The sequence below is a fragment of the Micropterus salmoides genome, unplaced genomic scaffold (genome assembly GCF_014851395.1).
Source record: "Micropterus salmoides isolate LMB-PRFRI ecotype aquatic unplaced genomic scaffold, ASM1485139v1 Ms_hic_scaffold_21, whole genome shotgun sequence".
Taxonomy (NCBI): Eukaryota; Metazoa; Chordata; class Actinopteri; order Centrarchiformes; family Centrarchidae; genus Micropterus; species Micropterus salmoides.
The window spans coordinates 25,989,941-26,008,276 of NW_024041262.1; the positions used below are offsets into that span (position 1 = coordinate 25,989,941).

Below are 18,336 nucleotides of genomic sequence, written 5' to 3' on the forward strand. Positions count from 1 at the left end.
TTAGCCGGCGGGTAATTTGTTTTTACCTTGTTGGTAGCTTTGCTCAGTGGACTTTCTCTGGTAGACTCGCTGGTCTTTACACGAGGGGCTTACGCTTCAGCAACAAGTGTCATTTAAATATTATGCGTTTAACTGGGTTCTGCTGGCGGGTCAGAGATCCACACCTAACTGTTTGTACTCGCTCAACAGGCCTTAAGTCTTTAGTAAAATGCCCAGTAAAGTGATAGCACAACAGGGAGTAAGAAATAAAACTAAAGTTAATATCATCTCACAGCTGCCATTTCTTACTTGCCCTCCACTTAAAACGTCAATTCTCATCTTTCTTGCAAAAATAATTTATGTTAATCGACCATTTAATCATGATGGGTGAACACCTCACTTATGAAAGCGCCAAGATGACTGATATTACCTCAGATGGACAGCAAATAAAACAACAAATCAATCCAGCTGTCATTCTGAAACATTAAAGCAACAAATTATCACCTTGGTGAAATAAAACACAAAAGAAGTTGACAAGTAAAATCTCTATTATGCCTAATTCAATTTTACTGAAAATACTCAAAATGTGAGTGACTGCAGCATTGAACACCTCCCCTGCTCCGTAACGTTGATTAGTACCATTTAACACGTCATGTAATCGCCCATATTGACTAATTTCAATAACAAAATTGCAGCAGTATTGATGCTAAATTGCTTCATTGTGCAGGCCTATTGTGGGATTGTCTGCAGGTTCAAGAATAATTAGAGTGTGACACGAGTACAGCCTTCATGTTGACGTCACGAAACTGCATCTTTCACTCAAACCACACGCAGACTGCTGCTAAATATGAACAATTCTAATGATCTGTATATTATTTTAAATGTACTGTTACAAGCATGTGGTCACCACCTCAAAATTCTGTTGTCATGAAGAAATCAGGGTTTTTTGAGGGGGTTTAAATCTACTTTGTTCAACAATTTCAACATGGCCACATTAAAACAGGGGTCTGTATTCTAATCCAAAACAGGTCTTTTTGTCAGATTCAGTGAATATCTCCTCGCAGTCTCCTCTGTGCAGTCAGCCCTGCCTCTGTAAATGGGAAACAAACAAAGCAGCCGAGGTTATTATAGTTATGGATTTTTTATTAGTTTATATTTTAATTTCATTGTGACCTTTCGGTTCAGTTTACTTTTAGTCTTTCTTTGTAATATGGGGTTATTTGTCAGGGGCAATTTTAGAAAATGTATTCACTTAGGACTGTCGAACAACCGTCCGCAAAAGACAATTTTAAATGTTGTATTAGTGTCATTTATGGAAGATTTTATTGGACTTTAATATTTGTAACCCACAGAAAACAATCCACAAATGTGTACTATGATGTGCAAATGTTTCACTATCTACAAATGTGTATTTTTACATTTGTGGAATTTTGTCCACTCTGTACCACAGAGATCTGTAAATGTGAAAGCAGTTTATTAGCTACACCAGGAGGTGGTAGCAACATTGCCTCATGAGTTGTAAGAATATCCATTGCAGTACCCAGGGTCATCTGTAGGAGACAACAACTTATGCTGGACCTCACTCTAGATAAGTGTAGTTTACTATTGAATACTTTATCATTGTTTTACATCTTGAAAATTTGTGTTTGTAGTAATATGTTTCACCTTCCTGTCAGAGCTGTGAAAGAAAGCTTTGTAAAAGTATATGAAGAGAAGTTCTGTATTCTATAAAGCCCAATCAGGAATACTGCATTTCAATTAAGTTGTAACATCTTTTGACTATTTCTTCTTCCCCACAAAAAAGGTAAAATACAATCAACCATGTCAATATGGGCAAAAAGGAGAAACTTTGTGCAAGATATATACATACTGAAAGGACAAAGCATTAGGTATATTTATTCTCTTGCCTTGCATTCAGTCTTTTTGTGGTTTACCCAAATCTTGAGTGGTATTCAAATTGTCAGAACTTGCCAAAGGCAAGCATCTTATCTATGTGCCATCACCACCCTAGTCAAACGTTCTGTCATTGTGTTACTTATGGATGGAATTATGGTGAAAACTTTTTTTTTTAAATAGTAAATTTATTAAATTTACTATTTATTACCCTTAAGGACCCCTGGTGGTCCAGCAAATGGCTATTCATTTAGTAGCCGAAATAGGGCTAGTCTGATAAAGTGAACATGTTGTGAACCCCTCATGTGTCTAAGAGGTCCCCCAGTAATGTCAGTTTTGGGTTGGGAACAGCACCCCAAGATAGATCTCCAGTATTGAGGTGTCATATAAACCCTACAAAAAATACAGTTCTTCATGCAAAAGCTCAACAGAAAATGGACGATGACTGTACATTTAAGGACCGTAACCTTATACATAGGGTTTACAATAGCTCCTACAAACAGTAGGTACAACAGTACTTTTTATTTATTTAAATATACATGTAAAACAAATAAAGTATTCAATAGTAAACTATATAAACATAAAAATTTAGATTTGAGTAGAGCCCATCGGTCCAGCAGAAGTTGTTGTCTCCTACAGATGACCCTGGGTACTGCAATGGATATTCTTACAACTCATGAGAGGCAATGTCGCTACCACCTGCTGGTGTAGTGAATAAACTGCTTTCACATTTACAGATCTCTGTTTACAGAGTGGACAAAATTCCACAAATGCATAAAAGGAAGTCACAAATGTAACGTGACCTGCAAATCGCACTGTATTTTTGTGAACATGATTTTACACATCACAAATGTAAAACTATATATTTGTAGATAGTGAATGCATTTGTGGATTGTTTTCTGTCCAATAAAATTAAGAAATTTCTCTCTATAAAAATAAATGCAGCGAATTAACCCCAATACTATTTATGCTTTTGGTTCGTCTAAGAAAAAGAACCAGGGTTATGTGGTGTACAAGTGACAGCAGATATGAGGCAGCCATCAGGATTGACATCTCTAAGGATCTATTTCACATGTTGAATTCCCCCCTTGATGTCAGAAAGTCGCATTTATGGTTTCTTCGACTCACCTGTTCATCTCTTCTCAATCTTCAGGATCTTGGAGCTGCAGGAGAAAGGCGACCTGGACATCATGAAGCAGAAGTGGTGGCCCCGCACCGGCCGCTGCGACCTCAACAGCCACGCCAGCGCCCACCCCGACGGCCGCTCCCTCAAGCTGCACAGCTTCGCCGGAGTCTTCTGCATCCTGGCCGCCGGCCTGCTGCTGGCCTGCCTGGTGGCCGGGCTGGAGGCTTGGTGGAACAGCAACCGCTGCCGCCAGGAGCAGCCCAAAGAGGTGACCGAGCACAGGGCCCGGCGGACGGGCCAGCGGGGGGAAGACACTGCCACACTCTACTTTAAGGATCCAGCCGCAGACGCGAGCCCCGACTTAGTGGAGCTCCAGTACACCCAGCTGTAGAGGAGAGAGAGTTAGGAAACTAGAGTTAGTGCTGGAGAGCTGGGGGACCGAGGGTGGCGAGATAGGTAGAGTAGGTAGATGTGCTCTGTGCCACATCAGCCCAGGCCACTGATTGAAATCAAATTTGGTCTCTTATTATTACCCCCCCCCCCCCCCCCCTCCATTTTTTCTTTTATCCGTCCATCGCTCCCCACCCACCTCGTCCTACACTTACAGACGCCAGAGCTCATCTGTTTTTGTTTGGCATATTCTCTAAACCACATGAAGCACACTGCACACTCCACTCGACCATTACCTTTACTAATCCGCTCATGAAACAACAGCTTCCCGAACCACTCGGGAGTCGCTCCTCTTGGCCTTGATGCACACACTCGAGGCCTTAGGCAAACGTGGAATTGAAAACGCCGAATTAGCCCAGCAAGTCAGGATTCGGCTGTTGGCATGTCATGTATGTTTCCCAGCAAAAACCCCCTTTGCTAAAACAGCCGAGTACTCCCGCAGACTTTAATGATTAATTCCCAGTGCCGGATCTGTAACCATTCAAGTGGTCGGTATTGAATTATTGTTATAAACTCATTTTCTACAGTGAGGCTTTGGTAGTTTCCTGCACCCAAGGGTTCGGAAAAGAGATTATACTTAGCATGCGAGAGAGATCGCTCAGGCAGAGAATGATAACAGACACATTTTCCCTTTTCATTGTGAGACAAGAAAGTGATTTATCATATCCAAGAGAACCTTAAAGTGCAGCTCACCCTGGGTTTTAACATTAACAGTGACATTATCACAGTTGGTCCATATCACTTGCTGTTGTTGCTAATAGATACTCAAGCTTTACTAAGTGCCTACTGAATAAAAACCATATAGCATTCAATTACCAGATCGCTCTCTTTTTAATGAAATACAAGCCCCTCTAACAGCTGAGCTAATAGTTACACATTCACAGAGGAAAGCAATTAATTAAACATTAATGCAATCCAATTAATATTAATGAACACTGACAACCATTTCAAGAATGATTGTAAAGGAAACCTCTCATAATTGTTGTGTTTAGTGAAGATAAATCTTACGTAACAGTGTTGGAACTGAACTCTTGTCACCACCAAAGGTCCACGTTCAACACTGAAATTAGACCACAGACAAAACATGTCATACCTACATCGTTTACACAATTCAGCGAGTGCCATTTCCCCCCTCAGAAAAGTCATGTTGTGTCCCAGGACCACACTGCATCCTAATTCTGACATATTTACTACGTGGCAGACTGACTCCAAAACAAAACTGTCATGGCTAAAATGTTAGCAAACAGAGCAACATTATCATCCCATTGGAGTCTGTTTGTGTTCAACATGTCCAATATTCACTCTGTAGCTAAATATGAATAGACGCAGGGCTGCACAATAAAACAACCCCTCCTCTGCTGTGATTGGACAGCTGGGTAAAAAGTGACGAGCGCAGAGTTTCCCAAAGTTGAACATTTTTCAACTCTAGGTGACCGGAAAAAAACGCTCAGTGCCTCGTCACGCTGCTGCCGTTTTTGCACTGCATTAAACAGTATTAGAATATGTTAAAATATGTGACCACATCAGTTTAACAGCATTAAAAATAAAATAATTGGCGGCATTGATTAACTAATGAGTTGCCCAGCCCTAATATTAATGTTGTCACAATAAAACATTTCATGTCATTTGATATCGATAATTATCGGGATGAATCTCGAATCATTATTTCTTTTTACAAAGTTTAAAGGCTGACTTTGCTCCCGAGTGAAGGTCAATTGTGGTTTTAAACTTTTCTTTCTGGTCAGAACAAACACTTGATGCCGAACAGTGAATCACTTCACAAATCTGAGGCAGAACATTCAAAACTATTACAGTAAAATCTTTTTTTCAGTCCCTTTTACTCAACAAAATAAATATTTTACTAGACAAATTAAGAGCTAATTCATTCATGATTCAAGTGAATTAGATCAAACATTTATTGAACATTGTGATAACTGTCATTATTGTCCAGCCCTGCATTTATGTCTAAGGAAGACGATCAGAGGGTTATTTTTCCTTTTCAGACTGATTCTTTTGCATATTCTTTTACCAGAAGAAGTAAAACTAAACACTTTTGCACAAGGAAACGCAAACTATTTTGACTCAAGTCCAGAAAATGAACATTTGCTTCCCAGAAAGTTATCTTGGATTTATTCTGTGGCTAGAGAGAAATGTAGTTGGTCTTGTTGTTACGATAGTGGCTGCAGAGAGGCCAAAGGTTTCACTTTTAATGGATTAATGTTAATTAGCCAGCGACAGTCAGTCTCGGCTCAAAATGAGATGCCTGCTCACGTCCTTTAAATATTCTACCTCGTAGAGAGATTCAGACCCAAAAACTAGACCCATATTAGGATATAGTCTGGAACTGGGACTCACAAGGCTACACTTGAACATAAACTGACCTCAGACCTGCTTTTATTAGTTCTACCTCCAGACATTCACCACCTGTGCCAAACACAACACAAACGTTCAGGAGGCAGCTTTGTGTCATGTGACAGGGGACCAAATGGAAGCGAAGCTTTGACGTGGATCCATAAACTAAAGTGTGAGCAGGCGGTGTACTTTCGGGTGTGTCGCCCTTTTAGCAATAAGATCTGTCTCCAACATCCCAGTCCATAACCCCTGGTACTTTCACTGTGTCACGTCTTATTGCAAATTATATGTCAATGTGGACGCCCGTGTTATCTATCTCCTCTCCTTCTCTCCATCTATCCTTTTTATTTACACTTGACTGTCTATGATCTCGTGCAGGTTACTAAGGATTACAGACTGGCAAGGGTTTCTGGTCCATTGACATATAATGACATTACAACTGCTTCATCGGAGGGGAGGAGGGACATTTGGACAGACAGAGAGAGAGGCTGGGATGAAGCAGAAGCTATTGATACAGGTCAGAATAGACCTCCTACACAACTATTTAAAATAAAGACAACAAAAAGAATCCTTTCTGTTTTTTCGAGGGTTGATTTTTGGTCAATTGTGAATCTACAACTGAGCAGAAACGCGACTCATTCCTGCTTTTCTGTGGCCGAAACTTCTGGAAATAAATATTCCAGTTAACATGAACATGCAGGGCTTTGTATTTAAATACATTTCTCATCTCCAGGAAGCCTTAATGTCATCTATTCATTTTTTTCTCCCTCCATGTTAACCATAAACTAAATAACATGATTACTCAAAAATAAAAGAGCTTTTCTTTAAGGCTGGTCGCAGGTGATGTAATACTTCACCAAGATCCTTAAGCTTAAATCAGACTTTTCCTTAAAGTCTCTGGTAGCTCATTAAACCTTCCACTGCAAAAGCTAATTATCAATTTCCTTATCAGAAAATAGAACAGGAAATTGTTTCCAGAACCAGACGTTCCACCTCTATACCAAGAGGGAAAAATGGCCCGAATTAATTTGGTTCCTGATCTGAAAACAGACAGCTTGGCCTTAATTGCAATTGATTTGAATTTGGACTGCACCCCCCACCACCTTTAGTTCTTCTAGTGCCTTTCTGTTCGTCCCTGCTTTGTTTCAGTCGCTCATCTTTAACTGTGTGAACACATTCCATAAGGGCTGACCTCTGACCTCACCTTTACCTGTTGTCGGCGTGTTGAACACAAAGAATTGCTGATTACACTGTGATGGAAATCCTGCAAACAAGCTCGGTGCCTTTTAGTGCATGCCTATTACGCAACTACTACAACTCAATCTTATTTCTAACCCTTTAACTTTAAAGATCACTCAACCAGGTGGCGTTTGAACCAGCGAGTTCTTATCCTCAAACATCAGTCGTCTTCTCTTTAAAACAGGAAACTGGCGAAAAGGAATCTCCGAGACACACTGGGCTTCTCATTGGCTGTTGATTATTAAAACAAACTGAGTGCGGCAGAACTGCTCTGGAAGAAGAAATGATCTTCTTTTACTCGAGTTAAATTTGAACCAGTGGAATCTTTTGTAGTGCTTTAGCTAACTCAGATTAGCCTGCAAAACCAGACTGCATCTCAATAACTGAGGTGGCAGCTGGAGGCCGAACCAATCCAAAAAACTCTGAGGAGAGTTTAGACTACTACTAATAACTACTATTAAAACTATGTTATAAAACTGATTTGATTTGGATAACTTGAGAGCAATTTGACATATTTTGAAGCCCAACCTTGTTTATCTAGTTTGAAAAAAAGAGGCAAACACCAATGGAAGCTAGCTAGTAAATAATAGCTTTTGTTGCAGGTTTCAACCAGAAAAGTTAAGCGGCAACATTTTCCTTTGGGGCAATAGAGAGCCTAAGCCCCTCCCCTTCCGGCCAACCATCATGGGACCCGTCTGAAATGAAATGTTTGTCAGTTTAAAAGATCGTTTAAATCAAGAAAGTCGCAGTTTGTCGTAAAACTGAAAATACGTAATTACAAAGACCCCAAACCCAAAAGTCGCGTGTGTGGCGTCAGAACTGTTTCTCCCAGTGACTGAAGCTAACGTCAAATGGCTTCCGTGTGTAGATGATGTGATGAAAGGACCACGAGTAGTTGGACTAAACCACAGGCTGTATAAAAGAAGTGGGCGTAGTCATCGGGACGTCACCCGCTGACCACCGTTTTCAAGCCTCGAGTTTGGCCGATAGGGCGCCGGCACCGGACGAGAAGGTGGAGCTAACAGCTGTGTGTGGAGCTAGCTAGCTTGCTTAGCTAGGTGCATCTGTAATTCACGTTGATTTTGTCTAGAGAACAACAGGCTGAAGGGTGGATAAGACACATGCCTTTGGTGTGGTATACCAGGGTTCGATTCCCCACTGTGACATCCACCAATGTGTCCTCCGCGTTCGCATCAGTTCGCTGACCGGAAGCTTGGTTTAAACACACCAGGTGAGATACATCTGTGCGCGGAACATAAGCTAAGTTATCCAGCTAATAGCAAGCAAACAATAACCGTTAGCTTAGCATCGCAGAGCTAACATGTTGGTGATGAGACTGAGATGTAGTTCATCGAGCGGTTTCACATAAACTAAATCTTACTTTTTACGACAAACTGAGACTTTCTTGACTTCAATGATCTTTTAAACTGACAAACATCATGTGCGTGATTCAGGACTCAAGAATTCAAACGGGATCTAAACATTTTTGTTGTCTCTCGCCGTTGACTAACGTACAATGGGTTGGAAGGGGGAGCGAGGTCCTTAGGCTCCTCTATTGCGCCCGTCAAAATGGCGTCCCCAGAAAGAGCTTCTTGTTGCGAGCGACAGGCTCTGACTGTTACACCAGGTGTCTGACAACATCATGGAAAGGATCCCTACGAGGGATTCCTGGTGACCCGCTTCTAACAGGAAACTGAAGTCTCGCTCAAGGACAGTTGTCGCTCTGAAATCTCGGGAGCGGCGATTTTTTGCAGGAGGACGCTGGTGGAAACGAAGGAGAGGAGTTTGTTGTGTACAGAGAGGAGCTGCTAGCAAGACTTTATTTCCTTACCCCAACACAACAAACTCTGACTCTCGTTTCCGCCGTCATCTTCCCTCATAGGGCTCCTTTCTGTGATGTTGACACCTGGTTTAACGGCCTGAGCCTGTCGGGCGGAGCCTTTTTGGACGCCATTTAGATGCCACCGCCAAAACATGTGAAACTAGGGCCCAGGTTTAAAAATACCTAAATCACCCTTTAATATCGGAGTGCTGTGGGTCCCTCTCCTGTCTTCAGTTAAACATTACTTAACCACATAATTGGCTTCAATCATTAAGCCGACCACAGAGAAAATGTCCGCCTCGGAGAAACGTCCTGTCTGCACGGTGGAAGTGAGGTTCATCATCCGAGCCCACAGGGAGGGCAGATGTCCACTTTAGAGTTGGTGACCGCAGACTTTACAGCCAGCCACTTGTCTTATTGAGAGATGCTGATATCAAAGGAGGCTTTTTCAGAAAAAAAAAAAGTTCTTTGCTAAAGGCTGTAAAAGGGCCACTTGAATCCAAAATGAACCAGAAACTGTTCTTATCGCACTTGAGCACAACCCACTCGACAGTTGCAGTATTTGCAAAGTAGCAGGAGGGAGAGTGATTTAAAATCCCCCCCACTGGCAGCGCTCATTAAAAGAGCTGTTTGTTTGCTAAATTAATGGAGGCTCTCAGACGGCTGTTGTTTTCTTCCTTTCCACTTGCATCACCAGCCCGTCTTTAACGACCGGCTGAGGTTTAATCCCAGGCATTTATTTATTTGGGCTAGCAGCCAGTTTGACGCCACTGAAAACATATTTTAATGAGACGCCAGCGTGCCGAAACAATAACCTGTGCTGAGATGTTTTAATTGGCTTTGAGAGGAGCTCTTTGAGACCGGAGAGGGATCATTCAAACCTTCTCAGGCCTCGTGGATAAACACGCATGTTAATGTGTTCCTTAAAGGTTCGAAACAAAGGCAGCAGACAGACGCGTAGCCTCGGCAGCGCTCGTCCACAGTGAAAAGGCACTGATACTAAGGGTGCTTTCTGTGATGGCTATTATACGGTATTATAGGCGTGTTTCACAGGAAGTAGTCTCCACGCTACGTCAACATTAAGACCAACACTAGGCGCAGTCATCCTAAGAGCAAACGTTTTCCTGGTCGCTGCCTCTAGTCAGGCTGTCAGAGACAAACTTCTGCTGGTTTTACCTCTCATTAGTGGCTCTGCTGCCCAACAGAGGACACAGAGGTCACGTCTTTTGGGGGTAGAAGTTTGTGGATCTGACTTGTAGTTTACATTTAACTATTTAACGTTGCACATGGTGAGATTTTTAAAGGCTGATACCAATCATGTCTTTAGATTCTGTGCTTTTAAAAGTGACCGTCCTTGAGAAAAAAATAAATACAATTTACATTTTTCCTGCTAGAATTTAGTCTCTGGTCAGTGGGCGACATATAACGGGTTTTAAATGAATGCAACAGTTGGGCAAATTAAAGTTATAATCCTTAAGATTACAGAGATTTGGGGACACCTGTGGTAAAATAATAATACAGGTCGCAGAGTTCTGTACGGACCACTGGGGGCAGCAAAGCCGCTTTAAACGAGAAGAGTTCGGCTGCGGCCTGTGGAGCAGGGGGCGTGACCACCGTGACGTCGCCATTAGATCTAGGTCTAGGATCTAGGTTTTTTTTTTCACTTCAATTGCATGTTTGAATTGCTTACATCTTATTTTCCTGGATCCATTTGACGTTTAGCTTGTGCAAACGAGAACAAATTGAGCAAGTGAGACATCAATTTTAATCTCAGTCTTCAGTATTTGTATAAAACTGTGTATACTTTATTTTATAAAATGTTTAAATTGCAACTACACTGTTCACACATGTGCAGTACAAACTACGCGCATGTGAAGAACGGATAGCCCATACAGAAAAGGGTGCGCGGCTTGAGTTAAGCGACAGCCAATCGTAACCGACTCTACAGGCCGCAGACGGACCTTGTTGCCTTAAAGAGCTACTCCCTATCAGAAACGCAAACTGTTTACAGCGCAGCCAAACAAACCCACGGGCTTGGAGGTTTCATTTCCTGTGGCTGTTTCACAATAAAAGCCAACCTGTTGTTTTGTTGGTTGAACTCTAATGAACTTTAATGTAAAAGTAGGAGGCGTTTGGTAACTCAGCTGCGCCTGTAATAATCCCAGCTATGTTACTGAGAGAAGGGTAGTTTATAATACATGACGGGTTGATGTGGAAATCTTAAGGATTATTACTCTAAAAATTAAAACATAACCAAATGGACAGAAAATGTTCTGTGGGCGTCAGGGTGGGGGGGGGGGTTGCCTGACCTGACCCTGGTGCTGATAACACTGCAACACAACTGAATATCTGTGTGTATCTATATACAGTGTAAATGTGTCGTGTGCATCGTTCTGAATATCACTTGTGTCACTGTGACGAGTTACTGTGACTAATATCATTGTACCTCTGAGTTGAAGTGAACCCAATGCTGGAGCCAAGCCGTGCTGCGTTCAGGAACTCCGACTGACTTCATACGTTTCCTGTAAAGTGACTTGTTTTAAATTCCCACCAACCCGGCTGCCCCGACTGTCGCTTGCATTCATGCAAACACAGACGTGCAGAGAATTTGGATTCAGACCCGGAGCCTCACTTGATATGCGAGTCAACGGCTCCTTCCCCCTCGTCCTTTACCTTCCCGTGACCCAGTGTACTGACGCAGGCCTGAAGTTCAACAGAGAAACACTCAAGTGTCTATTAGTTCCTAACAAGTACGCAGGGCTGCAGTCAGCAGGAGATGCAGAGTCAGCCAATGTTTGGATTAAATTGTTCCGATAGCGAACCAATTCTCCGATCCTCCTGCACAGAGTGTACCGGCTCCAAGGGCAGCGAGGAAAAACACACCAGAGGGGAAAGAAAACATAACTGCTTATATTTTTTAGTTTCAGTTCAATAAATAAACCTCTGCCAAGAACTTAACAACTCACTTTCCTTGTAGACCAACGTCTTAATTGGATTCCTGAGCCTGCAACCCAACTCTTAAGATTAGGTGTCTGTATCTTCCTGGTTTATACTCGGAGGTCTAATGAAAGTCTTCAATCAGGGATTTAAGATCCAGATTCAATCCATTAAATCTTGAGATATCCTGCGTACACACAGACTAAAGAAACGCAGCTTTACCACAGACCTCCTTCAGTCAGTTTGGCTCCAGCATTGTTTTTCCTCCAGACATCAAACCTTTAATATTCACTGGCCAAGTTTGATTTCAAGGTGCACTGTTGAAATTGGTTTGTGTGGCCTCAGTTCCCACTGGGCTCTTCTTACCAAACGACAAAAAGAAGAGGCTGTCTATCAGCTGATAGCGGTCCATCAATTCAAAACAAAGCAGACCTGAAACAGTCTGAGAAACCGGCCCATCGCCAATCTCAGCCTCTGTGTCCCTCCTCCCTCCTCTCCTCCCTCCCCCTGTCTCTCCTCTGCCCTCTTTCACCCCCCACTCCTCCTCTTATAGGACAAGGAGGTGAATCTGGCACAGGTGCATCGTCGTATGAACAGTCTTTTGGACGAGGACTTGGCCCACAAGCAGATCCCCGGCCCCTCTATCGAGATCTCTGCGCTGGACATCGGCAGCATGCAGCCCAGCCAGGCCTCTCTGCTGCAGGGGCCGGAGTCCGTGCGGGACTACCCGCCCTCGGGCCTCGCTGTGACCACCTTCCTCCCCGGGGAGGGGGCGCCGCCTCCTCCTCTTCCCCACCCTCACCATGGGGGGACCCTAGGCAGGACGCTACCCCCGTCCCAGGGCCCTGGCAGCAACACGTTGCCCCTGCACCACCCGCTCAGCAGCACCAGCCTCAGCGGCACCATGCAGTGCAAACACAGGGCCCCCAACGGGGGGCTCTTCCGGCAGAGCCCTGGCAAGACACCCATGCCAATGTCCTACCAGGCAGTCTCCGCAGGACCCATACCCGAAGCCATTGAGGCCACTCACAGCACATCCATATAGTGATAGGAGGGGGGACGGGGGGGATCTGGACTTTGGTCTGGTTTTTGATGCGAGGCGCGTTGGGGATCTCTAGAGGAAAATGATTACAGAAAAAAAAAAAACGTGTACAAAGTAAAAAGATTTTGTATCTCACTTCCTGTCCGATGTTACAAAAGAAAAACAAAGCGTGGAGGCGGGCGGGTGTAATTTTCTCTTGTACATATCTGTAAATACCAAGAGAACGAAGTGAGGTTAAAGTGTATTTTGAATATTCTCAATTTTTGGAAGTTGAGTTATAAAAAAACAAACAAAATGAGACAAAAAAATTATATATATATACATTGATGAAGAAGTTATGACTGTTTGACTGGCTTTGTAAATTTTGTTCAATATGAAACAATGACGCAAATTCATTGTGATTGTTTTCTAAGTGCCGAAATTAAACGATGTCTCTCCACAACTCATCGATGTAAGCGACTACCCATGATGCACCGCTGTAGGGACATGTTAGTGTTGGACACCTACTGTTATGCACCTCTGTACCAACCCTATATATATCTTCAGCATCGGACAGAAATGATCACAATTTCTTTTCCCATTTGTATTAAATATATAATATCTGTTGTTCTTCAAATCAAAAGTCTAAATTAATTTTCTTATGTTGATTGTAAATTTATCATTCAGTAAAAGTGGGGAGACAAGTGGATTTTTATCTGATTCATATTTTACACACGGCTGAGTGGTTTGTTTTTATAGTAACGTTTTATTTGGCATTAGTACTGTCCAGGTGAGGAGTTTCACTTTGTGGAGGGAGGGAAGACGGAACCAGACGGGAGGAAGGAGAGACTTTCAGGCTGCGCTCACACCTTCTGTTGGGTTTTGGTTTTACTTCAGCTGTTGATGAGCATCGCCTCTCTTGGGTATATGAAAGGCTATAGATGTGCTGCTCCCGGGTGTCAGTTCTCATGTTATTCTGTGGAGTTTTAGACTCAAACGCCATCTGGCGGTGCGTTTGACGAGCTTTAGGACCAACACACCCTCAGAGCAGGCGGCTGTTATGAACCGATTCTGACTGGAGAGAAAGTCAGCGGCACCGACGGCACAGAGAGTTTTGGTGTTATGGTTCTCACCAAAGAGAAACCGGTCCCAATGCTCAGTCCCCGTCCCTGGGGCTGGGCGATATGGCTAAACATGTTATCACGACTTGTATATCGGAAATGATCTGGATAAATGTCAAATCATGATTTCTGCTCCTGAGTGAAGGTCAACTGTGGTTTTAAACTTTTCTTTCTGGTCTGAACAAACACTGGATGCTGAACAGTGAACATTCAGAAGCATTAAGATAAAATCTGTTTTCAACAAATATGCACGAGTAAAATTAAGTGAAATGTTTTTCCAGTCCCATTTACTAAACAAAACGTGGTTAATTATCATTATTGTTTTATTGCCCAGCCGTGCACAAAACTGCAAAAACAGCTGAGTGTTAGCATCAGTCCACAATTCATTTAGTTCTTTTTGTTTCCTGAAGAGGGCTTTTACGTTGAGATGTGATGAACGAGCTGTAGGGCTCAACACAGCAAAGCAACAAGCAAACATCAAACTTCTGCTTACCTGTTTAGTAAAAAGCAAAAGTTTTTGGTGGACATGCAGCTACCGGTCGTTCTCAACAACCTCTGTTGTTTTGAACGCCCTTCCAGCACTGAGTGACCAAACACACAGTGTTTTAAGGCACCTCTGTGCTTTAGTTTTGGGGGGAATCAAACAGTAGGTGGTGTGAACGCAGCCCAACCGTCTCTGACCTTCTGTGTTTGTTATATTTAACCTGAAGATAAAAAGTCTTGTGGAAAGAACTATTAGCTCTATTAGATGTCTTTACTTTTTTATACTAGAGAATTTAATGTCAAACACTTGTATACAAGTTTTTTCTCCTGTCAAGCAGTGCAGTTATTTTAATCACAAAGAGAGAGAGAGAGAGAGAGAGAGAGAGGCTTCATATTCCAACAAGTCATTCCTAATGAGATCCATTATCACCTGCAGGGATGACAGAGGGCGTCGTTATCCAAAGTGCAATCAGAGGCTCGTGATGGTGGGGATTCTGCAGGTGCCATACCTCGACTGCTTGTAATATAGACGGAATCTGATTATGTTTGCTGAATGGAAAACTGTATGAGGAACCTTTATGGAAAATTATTTTCAGCAGGAAATATAAACCCACCCACACAAACACTACAACCCTCTTCTTCGCTTTCATAAGTGCAATTAATGTGCATTTATGGGCCTGATGAGTTTTGACTTCATTTTCATTCGCCAGACTTTGGCTGTTTGGAAACACGTTGATCGCACACAGCAGGGTTTTCAGCGCCCGAGCTTTAAGACTCCAGACAGACGCAGACCAGCTCGCCTTTGAAGGGTTTCCCCTCCAAAAAGTTTCACATCTTTATGTCGGCAGAAGAAACGGAGGGACGTTAGCTTGTCAGGATGAAGGGCTTCATTTTGTAGAAAGTCTCATACTGTTGATGGTCAGTCAGAAGGTGAACTCCTTTGATTGAACAGCAAGTGTTAATCATTAACTGCCAGCGCTAACTGATTTTGTCCCAATTACATTTTAATGCAAATCTGTTCTCACCAGTATAAACAAAAACAAGTTTGTCAATGTTGGACGATTGTGCAAAACCCCGATTACATTCAAGGACTTTCCTTTATGCCTAATGCCAACATGTTATTCTTGATTTCTAGCATATCTGCTCATGTGACACCCACAGTGTTAACATCAGGTAAAGAGCGTGTTTATGGCAGACAAACACTTGGTTAACCTCCAATCACTGACCTCAGCCCTCCATGCATTACGTAGTGCATTTCCTACACGTTACAAGCCAGTTAACAAGGGTTGGGTATTGAGAACTGGTTCCAAATGTCGAGAACACCCGTGCGTTCCTGCATATCTCAGCTCCTGACTGAACTGCAGTGAGCATTTTACAGTCAGTGTCTCTGATCTGCCAGCAGCTGCCACGCCGACCTAACGTCACCTCATGTGTTACGTCAACAAAGCATGAAGAAGAGAGTCCTGCTGGTTCCGGTCCTGGACCGTGGCGGACTGCAGCAAACGCTCCAAACTTTGGCTGAGCTTCACTGAAAAACTGCAGTCAGGAGGTTTGCTGCGAGGGAGGAAGCAGCTCCGACGTGACGAAGCGTTTCCTTCAACACGGCGTGAATCTGAACCCTTCACCGTGTCGCGCTCTGCCAGCTACAATGACACCCCAGAAACAACTAACGCTCTAGGACAGAGACTCCTTTCACTTTAGCCATGAAGGGGACGAGGAGCAAGGAGGAAGAGGATGAAGGTCACCGAGCGCTGACGAGAGAATCCATAAAACTGAAACGATAACAACCCTACTCCTTTCTTTCTACCTCCCTCCATCCTCCCTTGCATCCTTTATCCTTCCTTCCCCAGAGACGCCCCTCTAGGACAGAGACTGTTTTCACTTTAGCCATGAAGGGGACGAGGAGCGAGGTCACAGAGCGCTGACATTATCTGCGGTGAAGGAACCAGAACTGAGATTCAATAAGTGGAATCGGAATTGATAAAATTGACCCAATACCCAACCCTAACATTAACCATCCCGACCGCCGCACCCTTACTTTCCAGCTTACTACACACAGGTGACATTACGTCCTGCATTAGCGCTAAGCGTTGGCATTGGACATAAATTACTGGCGTTGAATTGTCCGATATGGACTTTATTCAGAGGGCTAGGGCGCTGATTCTGAACCAAAATTCACCCAGTTCCCTAAACAGATGACAGGATCAGTTTAGCCTGTTGGTTGTAGGACCAATATCTTTTCTGGTGCATTAAATCTGTGTGCTAAACGTCTGAGAAAAGATTTAATGTGTTACAGATGTTTAACATGTGACCGTCTCATTTTCTCTGTTCAGAAAACCGTGAATATCTTACATCTCTGCCAAAGGGAGGTAAAAAGCTAACGTTCTGCTCATGTGTGAATACAGACTATCCAATTACATTTTAAAAAACCGTACCGTGTCTTTCATTCTGTCTGAAAAATGGACAAGCAGAAGAAAAGCAGACGTTATCTGAACTTGGTTTTTGTGTCCGCCGGATCATCGAGACTGACGCAGCTCTTATCTGAACGGACTCTACGTGGATGTTTTCTAACTGTCAGTAGTTGCTTTTGTGAACCGACTTGCTTGTCACGCTGTAATCCACAACACGACGGACGTACTGAGGACCCTGAGGTTACGATTGGTCAGCAGAGAGGAGGTGAACAGGAAGTCTGTGTGCTGGGATGGCTTCATGTGTCACCCCCCCTTTACGTTAAAACTCCGGCACCCCTTCAGAAAATGAAAACATGAACTGTCATAGCATATAGTCTGTCACAGTACATCTAAGGGAGACCCTTCTTTTATTTATGAATATGCTGCTTGGAGTTTCTTAATCTTTAATAAAGAAATATGGTTTACACATTTGTTTCCCATGTTGTGTCAATGACAGCCAAATGTTTGTGTTTCTGTAACTCTACTTTAGGTAAAACTGTGATTAAAGAGGTGGTTTCTGCTTTTTTGGTACAAAGTGAAAAAGCCCAAAGGGAGTTCCCATCTCCCACAGAAAACTCTGAACTGAACTGAAAACGGCTCATTTGTAGTCCAGCCGCTTCCCTTTCATCCCTGTGACGTCAAGCTAAACGCGCCTCATATAACGCTCGCCGAGCGGCGACTCCGACACGCCCTCAGAAACAGCGAGCTGCAGCACACAGCTCTCCTCTCCCTTCCAAACACTAGCTACCCTCCAGGCAGTCCCGTGGACATAAAGTTGTTCCTGTGATGTAGAGACAGAGCTCAGTTAAAACTTTATGGATACAGATTAATAACTCACCGCTCTGAAACTCTCGCTCCAGTCCGTGTTGCCGGTCGGCAACACGTACGGCTGAACCCGAGCCGTTTACCGGCTTCTCGCCGACCCGCCCTTCTCTGCTTCTGATTGGCTAGTAGTCCTTAACTAGGAACTGAGCATGTGCAACTCCCAACAAAGATCATTTAGAGACAAGATGTATCACTCCATAGCTAAAACGAAGCCTTCAACACAGGCTGAAAAGAGGAGCTGCAGCAATGTGCAGTATGACAAAAATATAACCATGTAAACCTGTTCTGGTACAACCTCTAAATAAGATGAGGAACCTGAAAATGAGCAGAATACCAACTCTTTAAATGGTTGTGTAACTGCGGATGTCAAACATCGCTGGGTGCTTTCTAGAACAAAGGAACAAAGTACTTTAAATAACCAAACTCCATTTGAAAAAGGGCACTTTTAAATGTGAGTTGTTAAAGAGAATTTGGGGGTTTAGCTATTCAGTTCAACACAGTTATAAATAAGTTTTTGTGCAGCAATTTGAGGCCATCAGAGGAGCTAAAGCCGATTGGTCAAATCAACATGACTTGAACGTACACCTGCTTTAGATTAACACAGTTATCCAGAGAAACCTGCTTAGAGCGAGCGGGAA

General features: G+C 43.1%; 1 protein-coding gene and 1 long non-coding RNA gene across 5 annotated transcripts in view; one reads left to right on the forward strand and one right to left on the reverse strand.

Moving 5' to 3' along the window:
- LOC119915620 (glutamate receptor ionotropic, delta-1-like) overlaps positions 1-17,300 on the forward strand; it is a 580,442-nt gene extending 563,142 nt beyond the window's left edge. For 3 of the 4 annotated variants that reach the window (XM_038735231.1, XM_038735233.1, XM_038735234.1), the window contains 3 exons: positions 3,026-3,266; positions 6,179-6,317; positions 12,352-17,300. In XM_038735231.1, coding sequence (XP_038591159.1) covers positions 3,026-3,266; positions 6,179-6,317; positions 12,352-12,818 — 847 coding nt within the window. In that variant the 3' untranslated portion in view covers positions 12,819-17,300. The remainder of the gene's footprint in view (positions 1-3,025; positions 3,267-6,178; positions 6,318-12,351) is intronic. The other variant, XM_038735232.1, reaches the window with a different exon arrangement.
- LOC119915622 lies at positions 336-3,084 on the reverse strand. The gene is made up of 2 exons (XR_005446974.1): positions 3,001-3,084; positions 336-1,069 (listed from the first exon to the last, which is right to left on the reverse strand). It is a non-coding gene; the product is annotated as an uncharacterized LOC119915622 (long non-coding RNA).
- Positions 17,301-18,336: the final 1,036 nt, after the last annotated feature.